General features: G+C 36.6%; 1 protein-coding gene and 1 pseudogene across 1 annotated transcript; both read left to right on the top strand.

Annotated features, from left to right (window-relative positions):
• Positions 1–3587: 3587 nt before the first annotated feature.
• On the top strand, positions 3588–4532 carry LOC138916823 (olfactory receptor 5AN6-like). Its single transcript, XM_070230435.1, has one exon. It carries the CDS (start codon positions 3588–3590, stop codon positions 4530–4532), a length of 945 nt encoding a protein of 314 aa, XP_070086536.1.
• An 8622-nt stretch (positions 4533–13154) lies between these two features.
• Positions 13155–14069, top strand: LOC138916824 (olfactory receptor 5AN1-like; annotated as a pseudogene).
• The last annotated feature ends 2235 nt before the right edge of the window (positions 14070–16304 follow it).

The raw sequence follows: 16304 nt of genomic DNA on the forward strand, positions 1-16304 counted from the left end.
GTGGACTTCCTGCTGAAATAGGGAACTATACTTCATTAATACCTTTGATATATGTTTTTTTGATCCCTTTCCTGATCTCCTCTCTCTCTCCAGTCATGGATTACTTGTTCAGTAGTCTAGGTACTTCTAGGGATAAAGAGGTTTCTGAATGCATCTAGCACAACTGTGGTATCCTGGGCACTCAGTGACTGTTCTTTTTCCCCTGCAGGAGAGTTTGCCACGACGAATTGTTTAACTTCTGCAGTGTTGCCTTGGGAAAGGTGGTGCTGAGAAATCTCCTTTCATTGTCTTCACTGTAAACAAATTCGTATTTTTCTTCAGCTCCAACTGTGTGCTGGAATCCTCTCTCAGGAAGTGCGACCTTCTGCAAAGTCTCTCTCATTCATGGGTGGCTGCTCAAATCATCTCTAGCCTTTGCTCAACCCTGACCAAGATGGGTTGGGGCAGGCTCACACTGATCCTGCTGGCTTTGTAGCCCATACTGAAGTCTGTTTGCCTGTTACTGGTTCACAGGTGGGCAGATTCCTCCTGGTCTCTTGGCATTTGGTGCTGGATACTACAACTCCCACAAAGGTACTTTTGTTTGTGGATGACTTCTAATTCATTGTTACTAAAGCAGGAGAAAAAGGAGGAATGTCTTTTCAGTGCTAAGATGCTGATATCGCTCCTTTCCCTGATAATTTTTAATCTTATCTATCTACTTATGTAGATATGCAGTCTATTTGATGTGAATATTATAACATCAAAAAACATCAAGTCAAAATTTTTATTTAAAGGAATTCTGGCTTGGTGTTGTCCCTAAGGTATCTGACAGAAGTAATGTAAATCATTTCTGAGGGAACACATTTTAAACTGAAGCATTAATGTTTCCCACAGATAAATTTTAAGGGAACATTGTTTAAGATAAAAAAATTACTCATCACGCAATTAAACAAGGCACTTGAGCAAGAGTAAGAAACAATATCAAACTATGGAGTGCAATTTGGAAAACTATGTATTTATATTATTAGCTAATAATTATTTCAATAAGTACGTTTTAAAAGTTTAAATAAAGGATATTATTGAAAGTAAGATAAAACAATATGAGACTTTCCAAGCTGACCAAGTGGATAAAGAACAATGTGAAACCTTTAGAGAGAAAACAAAATGTTATGATTGAAATTTGAAATTCAATGGAGGAGTTAAACAGCCCACAAGCACAATTTACGAGAGAACTAATTTACTGGAATAGAGATCTTTAAAAATTAAACAGAGCACAGTAGAGGAATCCAAACAATGGATGTTTCAGTGATGTGGAAAGTAGAGCAAGAAGATTCAAGATACAGCTAACTGGGGTTCCAGAGGCATATAATAGAAATATTAATAGAAATATAGAGACAATGTTAAGAGTATTAGCTTTGTTTAGTAGGAGCACACCAGACTTAGGCTACCATATTGATTGAATGAACATTAGAGGAAGCTGTGAATGTCTCCGTGATTGCAAGAAGAACAGTATATATTGCAGTTGCTCAATAAATCTTTTTGTTGTCATGATTATTGGTCATGATGATGATGGTAACGATAATGAAGAATGTGATTGTCTCCTCTGTTCTCGCAAAATTCTCTCCCCATTCAGTCTTACTGTGGACATAACCACATCTAAGTCTGGGATGAATTACACATATCTGTCTGTTACCATTTCTCCTTCCGTATTGACTACTAATCTTAAATTTCTTCTCTAATTAATAACTTCATTCCTTCAGAATTATTTTCAAAACAGTGCATAAATCAACTGTTTTCAAAACATGTTCAAGGGACTATGAAGCAATGATTAGTCTGATTTTGGGGAATGAAACTGTCCACCTTACTTCTCAGGCTATAGTCTTATGCTTCTATGGGTATTTTCTCTTTTCATTCATTTTTGGAATTAGGAGGCTGAGAAATAGTTGGGGAAAAGAAAGACACTCTGGGTAGCTAATACTGACAAATATTTGTTGTTCACAAACGCAGTTTATTCCATTAATGTCACAGCCTACTTCCAGGGAAATCTCCAAGACTTCTACTTTTAACCATATACAACTCTTAGGCTGTATTTGGCATCTATTTTCTACCTTTCACAGCTTTCTATTATTTTCTTTCTAGTTTGAGTTCATCTAAATAAAAATGGGTTTGTGTTGGTAGTTGTTCTATGACCATCTGGAGAGATGACAACTACAGCATCTTGAAGAGGGCATTCAGTACCTAAGGCAAAAACATTATTTTGGTTATTTACCATTTGGCCTGAGGACTTAGTGCTTACTTTCCCTGGACTGGCTCCAAAGAGAAAAGGAGGAAGAACTTCCAGAAATCCTGCCTCAGTTTCCTAATCCCCATATCCACTGCCTAAGCATCCTAACCTTTACATGAGTTAAAGTCAGTTTATTTTGTAGGAGAAGTCTTTAACCTAGGAACCATGAATAGAATGGAGGGTGACTGAGAATCTAACAAAACCATGTGCAAAGGCGGTAAGTAGCTGCAGTTTGCTTGGTAGATGGTCCAGAATTTCCAAAAGAGTTTCAAAAGTATCACTGACTCAAAGAAGATCAGAAATCACTGTCCTAGATAATTTAACTCATAAGTATTTCTATACTGAGGAAAGAAAAAATACGCCTCTGAGGAAAGGAGCATAATGGCTCTTTCAATCTTTCTTACCTAATTTCTCAGTATCTTTCTTAGCATCGTTAATGAGAGTAAGTCACATCCATTTCCAAGCTGCTTCTTGGTGTGTGACTCGTCCCACCATCCCATTGCATTATTCTTATATCTTTCAAGGCTGTATGAGTGCAGAAAGACAGCTATAGAAATGTCCACACTCCCTGATTACAGATTAATTGAACATTAGTTCTCAAGGAGATTTTAAAGAGCATGTATTTCATCATCCTTATTTGACGTATGAGGCTCACAGGATTCAGTGGCTTCTTCAATCACCGAATAAATGTCAGAGCCATGCCTTGGCAGAATCGTTCTGTTTCACCATATAGAGAGATGACAGTGTTTTTCTGGTTTACTATATGTCTAAGTCTCCTATTTTTTTTGAGGAAGATTAGCCCTGAGCTAACTACTGCCAATCCTCCTTTTTTTGCTGAGGAAGACTGGCCCTGAGCTAACATCCATGCCTATCTTCCTCCACTTTATACGTGGGACGCCTGCCACAGCATGGCTTTTGCCAAACGCTGCCGTGTCCACACCTGGGATCTGAACTGGCGAACCCTGGGCCGCTGAAGCTGAATGTGCGAACTTAACCGCTGCACCACCGGGCTGACCCCTCCTATATTTTTAAAATCTGGAACAGAAAAACATGAAATCAAGACATTTTAGTAGATAATGTACTAATGGTGCCTGTTTACTGTCTTTTGTCCCCAAAGAGAATGACAATATTTAACTAAGAGAAGTTTTTAGTTAAGTTTCATGATTATACATGAAACACAGATTAACTTGACATTCATGATTGAAGATGTATACACAGTCAGTAGCATCACTGGAAAAAAATAGTGTCTTCTTTTGTTTTTTGAGGATGAAAACATTTCCTTCTCTCATCTTTTTCTCAGCAGATAGTACTGAGCAGGTCCATGAAAGAGGATAGAAATCATACTTCTGTGGCCATGTTTGTTCTCCTGGGACTGTCAGATGAAAAAGAGCTGCAACTTATCCTCTTTCCAATCTTCCTAGGGATCTACCTTCTGACCATAATCTGGAACCTTGGTCTCATCCTCCTTATCAGGATGGACTCCCACCTGCACACACCTATGTACTTTTTTCTCAGTTTCCTGTCATTTATAGACATCTGCTATTCTTCTTCCATCAGCCCAAGGATGCTTTCAGACTTCTTAAAAGATGAAAAAACAATTTCGTTCATTGCTTGTGCCACCCAGTATTTTGTTGGGTCCTGGATGGCTCAGGCTGAGTGCTGCCTGTTGGCCGTAATGGCCTATGACAGATATATTGCTATTGGTAGGCCTCTGCAGTACTCAGCCATCATGGATCCTGACCTCTGTCGGAAGATGGTTGCTGGAGCCTATGGGAGTGGTTTCCTTGGTAGCTTAATTCAAACAGTTTCTTGCTTTCATCTCTACTTTTGTGGGCACAATATCATTCCAAATTTCTTCTGTGACATAACCCAGATTATTTCCTTGTCTTGCTCCAATCCCTTTATGAGCCAAATGATTCTTTTTCTGGAATCTATTTTTGTTGGATTCACTTCCTTCCTTGTCATCCTCTTATCCTATGGTTTTATTGCAACTTCCATCCTGAAAATATCCTCCATAAAAGGTAGTGCCAAGGCCTTCAATACCTGTGCCTCCCACCTGGCTGTTGTGACAATATTCTATGGCATGGGCTTCTCTGTGTACCTGCATCCTAGCTCTAGCCACTCCAAAAAGCAGAACAAGGTTCTGTCAGTGTTCTATGTTATCCTCATCCCAATGTTAAACCCTTTTATCTATAGTCTGAGGAACAAGGAGATCAAAGAGGCCTTGATGAGGGTAGTAAAGAAGGCAACATATTTATCTCAGTAAGAATAATATTTGAGCAAATATTATTTCCTCCATAAGGAAGACAAGGGTAAAAATATGCAAGTGACCTGTTATAGGTTACAAGAAAGCTAGGTAGAGAGAAGAAGTGAAAACTTGGCTTCTCATGTCTTAATGCCATTATGTTTAGCTGCCACCACCAAGTGATCTGCCTAATGCAGTGTCAGCAACATTGAATTCAGTTTAAAAGGTCTTTTTCCATGATTAGACCTAGGCAGGTAAAACAGTGTTTCGAGATTAGAAGTTCCGATTGATATTATATGTAGATAAATGAGAAGACCTAGGAAGCCACTCAAATAGGTCTTTCCTCTACAATTCTTAAAATGTCTTTTATTTATTTTTAACTAGGTATTTATTTATGTTTTGATTACAATAAAACAAAATCATGTATAAAATTATAGATGTGAAAATTAAGAGTAATTTTTAAATGAATACTTTTATAATTTCATCCCAAAGGCAGAGGGTGTGAGAGGGAGGGACACAGAAAAAAGAGAAATGGAAAGAGAGAAAAAGTCAGAGAGAGAAAGAGAGAGAGGAGATGAGAGGAGAGAAGAAGGAGAAAGATAATCTAGCTTTATTCTCAAATAATCTTATTCCCTCTATCCTACTCCTTGAGTGTCCTTGTGAAGTGAATTATGAAAAAAAAATTGGAGAAAGGAATGGTAGATAGAAGGGGCACTTTTCAGGTCAAGAGTTGGGGAGATTCTCAGAGACTAGAAAGAAGTCAAAGTCATCAACTTCTGGGCATAGGTGGCCTGGAGCATACTCCAAGGTAGCTTCCCAGAGACCATATAAGACCTCAGAAATGAAGGCTTTCATCGTGAGTGTGGGCGACAGGGTCTAAGTCCCAGTGCCCTGAGCCTCTCAGAGATTCCCAGGCCTTAAGTTTGACCAGGGAGCAGCAGAGACACCAGACTTGAGGGGACCATGGAAACTCAGAGTCCAACCAAGAGAACTTAAAGAAAATTTAAGAAGAAATATTTTTTTCAGGAAAGAGTTTAAGTACTAATCTTCATACGTATTATATTAGTATTTATACAATACTTTCAACTTCATACGGTTACATTGCATAGAAGTGATTCTTTTCTATTAACACGTGCAGTTGGTTGATGAGGAATTATTCCCCTTTTACAGATAGAACCTTTGGGCATATTGTGGTCTGCCACATTCTTCTCAGTGTAGCAACAATCCATCTTGAATCTCATGAAGTGTCATGTGTGGAGCACAAATGGTTCTTAGTGACATAAAGATGTCCTCCATTGCTTATCCATGGCAGCCAAATTCTACACTTTGATGTTGTATTTTTAAAACCATCTTAAGGGCCTGTTCAATTTAAAAGATTAAATTATTACAGTTCTTACCCGGGGGATATATGACTACTAACCTATTAGCAAGAATTAAATAATTAACTCATTGCCCCACCCACTCCTCTCTCTAGAATTAATGATAGCTGAAGTAGATGAAACAAAGAATGAGACATTCCAAAAACATCTCTGTATCCCTAGTAACGGCAAGGTAGATGAGTTCCATCTAAACAAAAAAAGACAAACAAGTTTGTGGGAATGATCTTAAATAGATATTCTTAATGAATGCTTAATAATGCAGCATAATATGTTGAAAGGAATTCCAATTCAGAACACATAAATTAAGCCTATTCTTAATAGAAGACATGCTGTGTACTTCACATTCTGATAAGTGATTTATAAGCATTATCTAATTTGATTCTATAAAAAGCTACTCTGTGAAGTAGGAACTATGATCAGCCCCATTTAATAGGTGATAATGCTGTGGCTTCAAGAGGTTAATTTGCTCAACCAGTAAGTGGAAACCTTGAATTCCACCCAGATTGGCTGATAACAGTGCCCAAGGCATTAATCACAATAAGTCATGACTCTGATACGAATTAGTTTTATCATATTCCTTATTGCCTTGATTTCCTCACCTATGCATAGGAAATCATGCCATATCTGCCTCATGAACCTGCTAAGATGATTGATTCAGGTCAAATATTTGAGAATATGTATGTATGTATCTATCTGAAATCAAAGAGTTTTGTAAACAAGGAAGTGTCCACATACCTAACTTATTATTAGGCTCTATTGCCAGCCAGTTGTGTCACCTTGGACAAATCCTTTAGATAAATTGGCTTCAAATCCTCACCTGGAAATTGATGATATTAGACTATGTTATCACTATGTCCTTTCCTACTCAAATGACTCCTGGGTTGTTAAAAAAAAAAAAAAAAAAAAAGCTACATCAATCTTGAGACCATAAGAGGACCATGGGGAAGTGCTGAATTGAATCTGAAGGGACATGGCAAAGTGGGGCATGAAATTAGCACAGAAAAAACTCCGTGATAACCATAACTCCAGAGAGCAGGTATCTGGAGGGTTTTCTCCCTATAATTGTCTTCTCCTTTCATCTCTCACCTAACAACACATTGAGAGGAACCCCAGTGGTGGGCATCTCTTTGGCTCTGAGTGGACAGCCAATTTCATGGCCCAAATCACTCATCTTTGAATGCAATCTGGTCCGCCTGGAAAATTCCTATGGATAATAAATAAGTGACTTCACCCTTTGGCAAGAACTCTGTCTTCCTGGGAGATCTATGTCAAGATGAGAGGACAAGATTTACAGAAAACAGTGAATTCTGTGCTATTTCAATAGCCGTGTAATAATTCCAGTAGGACATTTGTGGAGCAAGGGTTATGGTCCTCAGTCTCTTTCATTCTCCAATTCTTCCCTCTCCCTCATTTATGCACCCTCCACTTCGGGCCCTTTCTCAGGTTCTCTTTTTCCTTACCCAATTTCCCTGACCCTCAATCAAAATAATAACTTCAAAACAAAAATATTAGGTATTACTCTGGTGAGGAGTGGATGTTCAGTTCTAGTTCTCAAATTCTTAAGTATATGATCTTGAAATCTGTTAATTTCTGTTTGCTACTTATAAATTGGGGACAATAGAATCATCTAGAATCCAATGAGATAATGTCTATAAAGCCTACACACTACTGAAGTTAATAATTGAGCACTCAATCAAAATATTAAATTGTGAATTACAGGGGACTTAACTAAGGTAAAACATATTTGTCTGTTTCCCAACTTTATCTATTCCATGAATCTTTTTAATTTAATTTTCCCTTGGGGATTGTGCTTTTGCATAATTATTAATTTGGTTTCTATTTCAGTATATAACTTTGATTCATAATTTCTGAGTAGCAGCAAAAGCCAAGCTGGTCATTTCATGATGATATGACAAAGTTTTCACGTACAATTCTATTCGTCTTTTGAAATACTCCAAATAACCATCCATTGTCATCTTTGAAGACCCTATGGGTCTGGAGAAACTAGCACTGGTGACCCAGATATTAGAGATGACCCACCAGATGAACAGGTAGTGTTGGTGGGACTGTTTCTTTTATCCTTCTTTACTATGTTGTTCGTCATTCAGCAACATTCCTGGCTTTCTTAACCTGATTTTATATCCTGCACAAAATTGCAAATTGTCGTGTCCTTAGTAGATCATATTTAGAAGGAGTTTTGGTTAGCTGTATCCCCACAGTAATATCTCCAACCAAAATTTACATCAATCATTTTTTCTTCTACAAACTGCCTTGGCAGATGGTGAACACACGCAAAAAATTAACCAGAGAGAGTGAGTATATTCAGAATGTTTTTTTTCTTTTCCTCTAGCTTACCAAATTATAAAATCATACACTTTTAGGATCAATTTTCTCATGAACAAGTGAAACAATCCACAACTCCTCACAGTTTTCTGTGAATGATGAGCTACATGGAATACATTTAGTCATGGCTGCCTTTGTTACCAGAATGTTAGTAAGAAAGTGAAGAATTTTAGTACAATTATTTGATCAAAAGTTTGACTTATTTTCACCAAATTGATCAATTATGTTGTTGTTTCAGGGATGTTGTGCATGAGAGTTTATACTTTCAAAATGTTTTCATTGAATGTAATGCATCTGGGATAAATAGCTGATAAATTATATTAGCAACAGTCTATTTAAGAGTAAACAGAAAAATTTTGACACTCATAAAACCATAGCGCAAATGAAACAAAAATCTTTCTCGACATCAAAGCTCATCATAGCTTGATGGTAGTTGTCAACTGACTCAAGTGTACATGAATCAAAGCAAACTAAATAGAAATCATTTATGTGGTTTGTGTCTGTATGGCTCCAGGTGGTTTAGCTTGCCTGCGCACTAGGTCTGAATCTATACCTGACCAGAGGTAATGATGTCCGATTGTCTACAGAGCTGATGATGTCTCAGAAATTTCCCCAAATTAACCCGTACAACTCTATCGCACCTGGCATTCCTATTCACGGATATAGCCATCATTCATGGTTATCTGTAAGCAGTCAATGATAATAACAGCCAACATCTATTGAAAAATTAATGTGTACCAGATTATGTGCTGAACATTGGCACGAATTTCCTAATAAAAGCCTCCCATTAACCTTATAGTTTAGAGGCTCTTGTCGTCCTCACTTTGTTAAAAGTAAATCATACCTAGTGTGTTTAAGTGACTAGGACCAGTTCATAGAGTGAGAGAGTATCAGAACTAAATTTTTTTTCCAGTTTTAGTGAGATGTAATTGATATATAACGTTGCATAAGTTTAAGGTGTACAACACAATGATTTGATATATGTAAATATCGTAAAATGATTACCACAATAAGATTAGTTAACACCCGTCACCCCACATAGTCACAGTATTCTTCCCTGTGATGAGAACTTTTGTGATCTATTCTCTTAGCACTTTCAAATATACAATACAATATTGTTAACCAAGTCATCTTGCTGTATGTTATATTGTCAGAAATTATTTGTCTTATAACTGGAGATATGTACCTTTAGGCCACATTCACTCAATTCCCCCACTTTCTACCCTCTGCGTCTGGCAACCACAAATCTTATCTTTGCTTCTATGAGGTTATTTTTTTTAATACTCCACATTCAAATAGATCATATGGTACTTGTCTTTCTCTGTCTGATTAATCTCAGCACAATTCCTTCAATGTCTATCCAGATTGTTGCAAATGCCAGGATTTCCTTCTTTTTTATGCCTGAATAATATTCTCTTATTATACATATTATTTATGTTACTTATACATAATTATACATACACATGTTGTTTATATTATTTTTACATTTATTATATGATTTCTTTGTCCATTCATCTGTTGATGGACACTTAGAGTGTATCCACGTCCTGGCTATTATAGATAATACTGCATTGAACATGGGAGTTCAGGTATCTTTTTGGGACAGTGATTTCATTTCCGTTGGATATATACCCAGGATGGAATTGCTGGATCATATGATAGGTTTATTTTTAATTTTTTGAGGAAAATCCACATTATTTTCCACAGTAGCTATACTAGTTTACATTCTCACAGCAGTTCATACGGTTCCTTTTTCTCCACATTCTTACCTGTAGTTTTATCTCTTGTCTTTTTTGATGATAGCCACTCTAACAGATGTGAGTTGCTATCTTATTGTGGTTTTGATTTCAATTCCTTGATGATTAGTGATGCTGAACACATTTTCACATATCTGTTGTTAGTTTGGATGTCTTCTTCATAAAAATATCTATTCAGGTCCTATACCAAAATTTTAATTGGATTATTTATTTGCTGTTGAATTGTATGAGTTCCTTATGCATTGTGGATATTAACCCCTTATGAGATACGTGATTACAAATATTTTCTCCCATTCTGTAGATTACCTTTTCATTAGCTTATCGTTTCTTTTGCTGTGCAGATGTTTTTTTATTTTGATATAATCCTTCTTGATTATTTTTAATTTTTTTGCTTGTGCTTTAGGCGTAATATTGAAAAAAGTCTTTTCCAATACATGATCAGAAGAATTTTCTCTATGTTTTCTTCTAGAAGTTTTATGGTTACTGGTCTGACATTTAAGTCTTTAATTCTTTTTGAGTTTATTTTTGTGAGTGGTGTAAGATTGGTGTCTAGTTTCATTGTGTGCATGTGAATATCCAATTTTCCCAAACCCATTTATTGAAGAGACTGTATTTTTTCCATTGAGTATTTCATGCTCTCTTTTCAAATGTTAGTTGATCATATACCCACAGTTTTATTTCCGGGCTCTTGATTCTGTTCCATTGGTCTAAGTGTCTGTTTCTATGCTAGTACCATACTGCTTTGATTACTATGGCTTTGTAATATAGTTTGAAATCAGGAAGCGTAATGCCTCTTTGACAGCTTTATTCTTCTTTCTCAGGATTGCTTTGTCTGTTCAGGGCCTTTTGTATTTCAACAAAAATTTTAGGATTGTATGTTCTATTTCTGTGAAAAATGTCACTGGAATCTTGGTAGAGACTGCATTGAATATATCGATGGCTTTGGGTAGTATGGATATTTTAATAATATTAATTCTTCAAATCCATGAACATGGGATACCTTTCCATTACTTGTGTCTTTTTCAATTTCTTTTGTCAATGTCTTATAGTGTTCAGTGAAGAGAACTTTAACCTTCTTGGTTAAATTTATTGCTAAGTATTTTGTTTTTTGATGCTGTGGTGAATGAGATTATCTTATTTATTTCTTTTTCAGACAATTTGTGTTAATATCTAGAATGCTTAGTTTGTATCCTGCAACTTTACTAAATTGATGGATTAGATCTAACAGGTTTTCGGTGAAGTTTTTATGATTTTCTGTAGGTAAAATCATGTCATCTGCTTATAGACACAATTTCAATTCTTTATTTCCAATTCTGATGACTTTTATTATTATTTTTGACCCACTTGCACTGGCTCTGACCAAGTACTATCTTGAATAGGAATCTTGAGAATGGCCAACTTTGTCTTCTTCCTGATCTTAGAAAAATGCTTTTGATCATTCACTATTTAGTATGATGTTAGATGTTGGCTTGTTGATAGGGCCTTAATTATGTTGAATTTAGTTCCTTGTATACCTAATTTATTGAGAGTTTTTATCGTTTAGTATTTTTTGAGAATTTTGAAATCTGTATTCATCAGGAATATTGGCCTGTAGTTTTCTTTTCTTGCAGTGTCCTTATCTGGCTTTGGTGTCAGTGCTGGTCTTATAAGTGAATTTAGAAGTGGTTCTTCATCTTCAGTTTTTTGGAAGAGTTTGAGAAAGACTGGTCTTAATTCTTCTTTAAATATTTGACAGACTCACCATAAAACCATCTGGTCCTGGGTTTTTCTTTGTTGGGAGGCTGTTGATTAATAATTCAATCTCCTTAATTGTTATTTGTCTGTTCAGATTTTCTGTTTCTTCCTGATTCAGTTTTTCTAGGTTGTATGTTTCTTGTAATTTATCTATGTCTTCTAGGTTGTTTAGCTTGCTGAAGAAACCATAGGACAAGAGAGTATTCTTGGTGTGGCACTGTGCCAGCAGGGTGAGGGGCAATGGAGTCAGAGTATGGCTTCTCCTTTACCCTTTTAATGTGGTTCTTCTTGTTCTCTGTGGTTAGTGGAGGTGCTTCAGCCTCATCCTCATGTTTTAGGATTTTTGCAATGATGTCCTGTCTGTGAATAGTTGGTAATTGTTCTTATGAGGGTTACCAAAGTCAGGAATGACCTATTTTGCCATCTTGATGATGCCACTCAGAACAGAAACTCTAAAGTCTGAACCCTAACCACAGTACTATGCTATTTCCTAAGTTGAAAAATATCCTACATTTGAGACAATATTTGATTGTAATTGTGAGTTTTACTAGCCTCCTTTTAAGACTGGCTCCTATGAAGACTTCCCTAAGAAGACATTTCATAACTTTATTAGCATACATGCTGTACACCAAGAAAATATCAGGATTATAAATTATGATACAATTATCCAGGCCATTTTGAAGATATTATATTAAATATATTGGTAAAAAGGTTTGAGAAGTTATTATAAACAGGATAATTTTTCGTATAGGTGAAAGAAGAAATTTTTAAAAATCTATCTAGATGACTGTCTGGGAAAGAAGAGCTATTACAAGTTTATTCTGGAATGATGCCACTTATGCTTTACTATTATAAAGCCACAATTATATTTTTAATTATTAAAAGTCTTTTAAAAATTGATTTTAGTCAATGATGTCTATCATAGATAATTCACTGAATTTCTATTGCTTTTTAAAAAGTTCTCTATCAACTTTTTAAATATTATTTATTTATTTATTTATTTTTGAGAAAGATTGGCCTTGTGCTAACATCCGTGGCCATCTTCCTCTACTTTATCTGTGGAACACCTGCCACAGCATTGCTTAATAAGCAGTGCACAGGTCCTTGCCTGAGATCTGACCTAGGAAACTCCGAGCCGGTGAAGTGGAGAGTGAAAGCTTAACCACTATGCCACCAGGCCAGCCCCAGATCTCTTGTAATTTTCTTGAGACCTCATGAAGTAATTGAGAACCTGAAACACTGAGAAGGTATTTCTTGACAATTGGAGAAGAAAACTGGGGTCTTTCCACCAGGACAATAAAGTGTTTTCCCTTTTTCAGTGCTCAATGAACGAAAAGAAATGGCATCTATGAGCATTGTAATGCTATTGTTTCGCCTGCGTCTGCAATCCATTCTTTTGTCTCTTTTCTGATTTTAGGAGCACGAAGCCAATGGTTTGGGGAGGAAATATTACAGATATCACCCATTTCATCCTCTTGAGATTCTCGTATTTCTCCAGAATCATAGGAGTGCTCTTTGCTGTATTCCTGTTGATCTACATTATGACTCTGACTTGGAACCCGTGCCTCCTCATCTTAATAAGGATAGATTACCCACATCCACACATCCATGAACTTCTTCCTCAGTTATCTTTCTCTCATTGATATCTGCTATGTGACCTCCACAGTCCCCAAGATGCTCTCCAATTTCTTCCAGGAACAGAAAGGTATCACCTTTGTGGGTTGTATTATTTAGGACTTTGTCTCAACCATGGGACTGAGTGAGTCTTGTCTCATGACAGCCATGTTTTATGACTGATATGTTGCCATTTGTAACCTACTTCTCTAGTCATCCATCATATCACCAACCCTCTGTGTTCAGATAGTGCTTGTGTCCTATATGGTTGGACTCTCTGGTTCTATATCCAAATTATGTGTCATGCTTCAATCCTACTTCTGTGGGCCTGACGTCATCAACCACTTCTTCTGTGACATGCCCCAACTGTTAGTCCTGTTCTGCTCTGACACTTTCTCTGTAGAACTCATGATTGCTATATTTACAATGATCTTTGGGATAATGTCTTAGTTATTATGATATCCTATGGCTATATTATCACTTTAGCTAAAGGCAAGTTCAAAGGTTTCAACCCCTGTGCTTCTCACTTGACAGCAGTGACCCTCTTGTCTACCTCAGGTATATTTGTCTACTTGAGTTCCAGTTGTGGTGGTTCCTCCAGCTTTGACAGTTTCACATCAGTCTTCTACACTGTGGTGATTCCCATGTTGAATCCCTTGATTTACAGTCTGAGGAACAAGGAAATCAAAGGTGCCTTGAAGATGTTGCAAAATAAGTTAGAGTATTGCTGAGGTCACAGATTATGAGATTTCTGACCAATTTGTCTTGTCAGAATCACTTTCACCCACAGCAATATGCACACTAATACACTATAACAAAATTCATACTATCTTTGGACAAAGAAGGCTTGTTTGACCCAGATAATATGCCAAAATGAGCCAATAGCTTACTCAATGCCACACAGACACAATATCTTTAAGTCCTGGAGGTTCATTACTTTCACTCTACATGAGGAGTGGCCTTATCATTTATTAATCTATCTGCAAGTATTTGTGAAACATCAGGGTTTAGAAACGTTTTGCTTCTTCTTGCTTCTGAGATTAAGCTCTGTCCAATTGCAAGCTTCTGACCTTAAAGGAGAGAGAATTGACAGAGGTCCCCAGGAGTGTACAAACCTTGTCTGCCAAATATTTTGATGTAGCATTATCCAGACATCATGGTGACAAATGCTTGTTCTGTGTTTCTGACCAGAGTGGGAATGAACACAGAGTGGTAATGTGCCTTTGGACAGAAACAAAGCTATGCTATTGGCCTGATTGTGTCTCCTGGGGAGACCAGTCTGAGACAGCTAATGTCTAATGTCTATCTAAGGTCTCTTCAATGCTAATCATCTAATAAATTTTTAGTCACATCCTAGTCTCCATAGTTGTAGCCTAAGGAGGGAAGAGGTGATTTGAATCATATAAAGAATGGAATGAAGTATTGGCTCCCTTCACTGCCATTTATTTATGAGTCTGATGAGTTAATTTCCTGCATCTATTGTCCAGTGGGGATTTCTGATTGGAGATGATATTCAAAATCCATGTCACAGCCAATAGCAGCTTCTGATATTGTGGGACTCAAACATCTCTTTCTCTCCCCCATCAAATCTGGAAAACTTTACCCTTGGTTCACATAGCCAATGGGATGGCACTGCCCAATCATTTCTGGTATTTCAAGCTTCTGAACATCTTTTCTGTGAGAAGTCTTCTGTGAGAGTTCATTGTAATAATAGAGTTATTGAATATTCAATACTGCAGGAGCAAAGAACAAATATGAAAAGCTGGTATACATTATTTCTTATTGTTCATGTTGAACACATTTTATGTCTTAGAGATTTATGGTTGTTTGGGGTGATATAATAGATGGAATAGAATGGTTTAAATTACTTTAATGCTCATATTCTCCAGGAAACCTCAAGGGCCAGGAAAGGAAATAGATAGTGGAAGAGGCAGGGTTCTCAAGTCTGGCCAGTTTTTCTTGTCTGAAGTAAGACATAAAGTGCAGTCCTTGTGTGCTGGTTAAAAAAAAGAACAAAATGTATAGCAACACTGACTATTGATTTTTGAGATTACTCAGACCAAACTAACTAGTATCAAACAGATGTCTTTACATTTACATATTACCCTTGGAGATTCATTGGATCCCTTTTTTCTTTTTGCTTCTTTATTTTTTATTGAGGTAACATTGATTAATAACATTATAACAGTTTCAGAGGTACATGACTATATTTCGGTTTCTGTGTAAATTACATAATGTTCACCACCCAAAGATTAATTACAATCTGTCCCCATATACACACCCTTTAACTCTTTTCACTATTTCCCTCCATCATATCCCCTGTGATACCCACAAATCTAATCTCTATCTCTCTGTATTTTTTGTTGCTGTTATTGTTTTTATCTTCTACCTATGAATGAAATCATATGATATTTGGCTTTCTCTGTTGGACATACTTAACTTACGTTATACCCTTAAGGTCCACCCATGTTGTCACAAATAACAGGATTTCATTTTTTTTTATGAGTGAGTAGGATTCCATTGTGTGTATATACCACATCTTTTTTATCCATTCATCCATTGATGGGCAGTTGGGTTCTTCTACATCTTGGCTACTGTGAATAATGCTGTGGTGCACAAAGGGATGCATAAATCTCTTTGAATTGCTGATTTCGAATTCTCTGGATAAATACCCAGTAGTGGAATAGCTGGATCATATGGTATTTCTATTTTTAATTTTTTTGAGAAATCTCAATACTGTTTTCCATAGTTGCTGTAGCAGTTTGCATTCCCATTGACAGTGTATGAGGGTTCCCTTTTCTCCACATCCTCTCCAACACTTGTTATTTATTATCCTGTTAATTGTGGCCATTGTGACAGGTGTGAGGTGATATCTCAGTGAAGTTTTGACTTGCATTTCTCTAAAAATTATTGATGTTGAATATCTTCTCAAGTGCCTGTTGGCCGTATGTATATCTTCTTTGGAA

The sequence above is a fragment of the Equus caballus genome, chromosome 12 (genome assembly GCF_041296265.1).
Source record: "Equus caballus isolate H_3958 breed thoroughbred chromosome 12, TB-T2T, whole genome shotgun sequence".
NCBI lineage: Eukaryota > Metazoa > Chordata > Mammalia > Perissodactyla > Equidae > Equus > Equus caballus.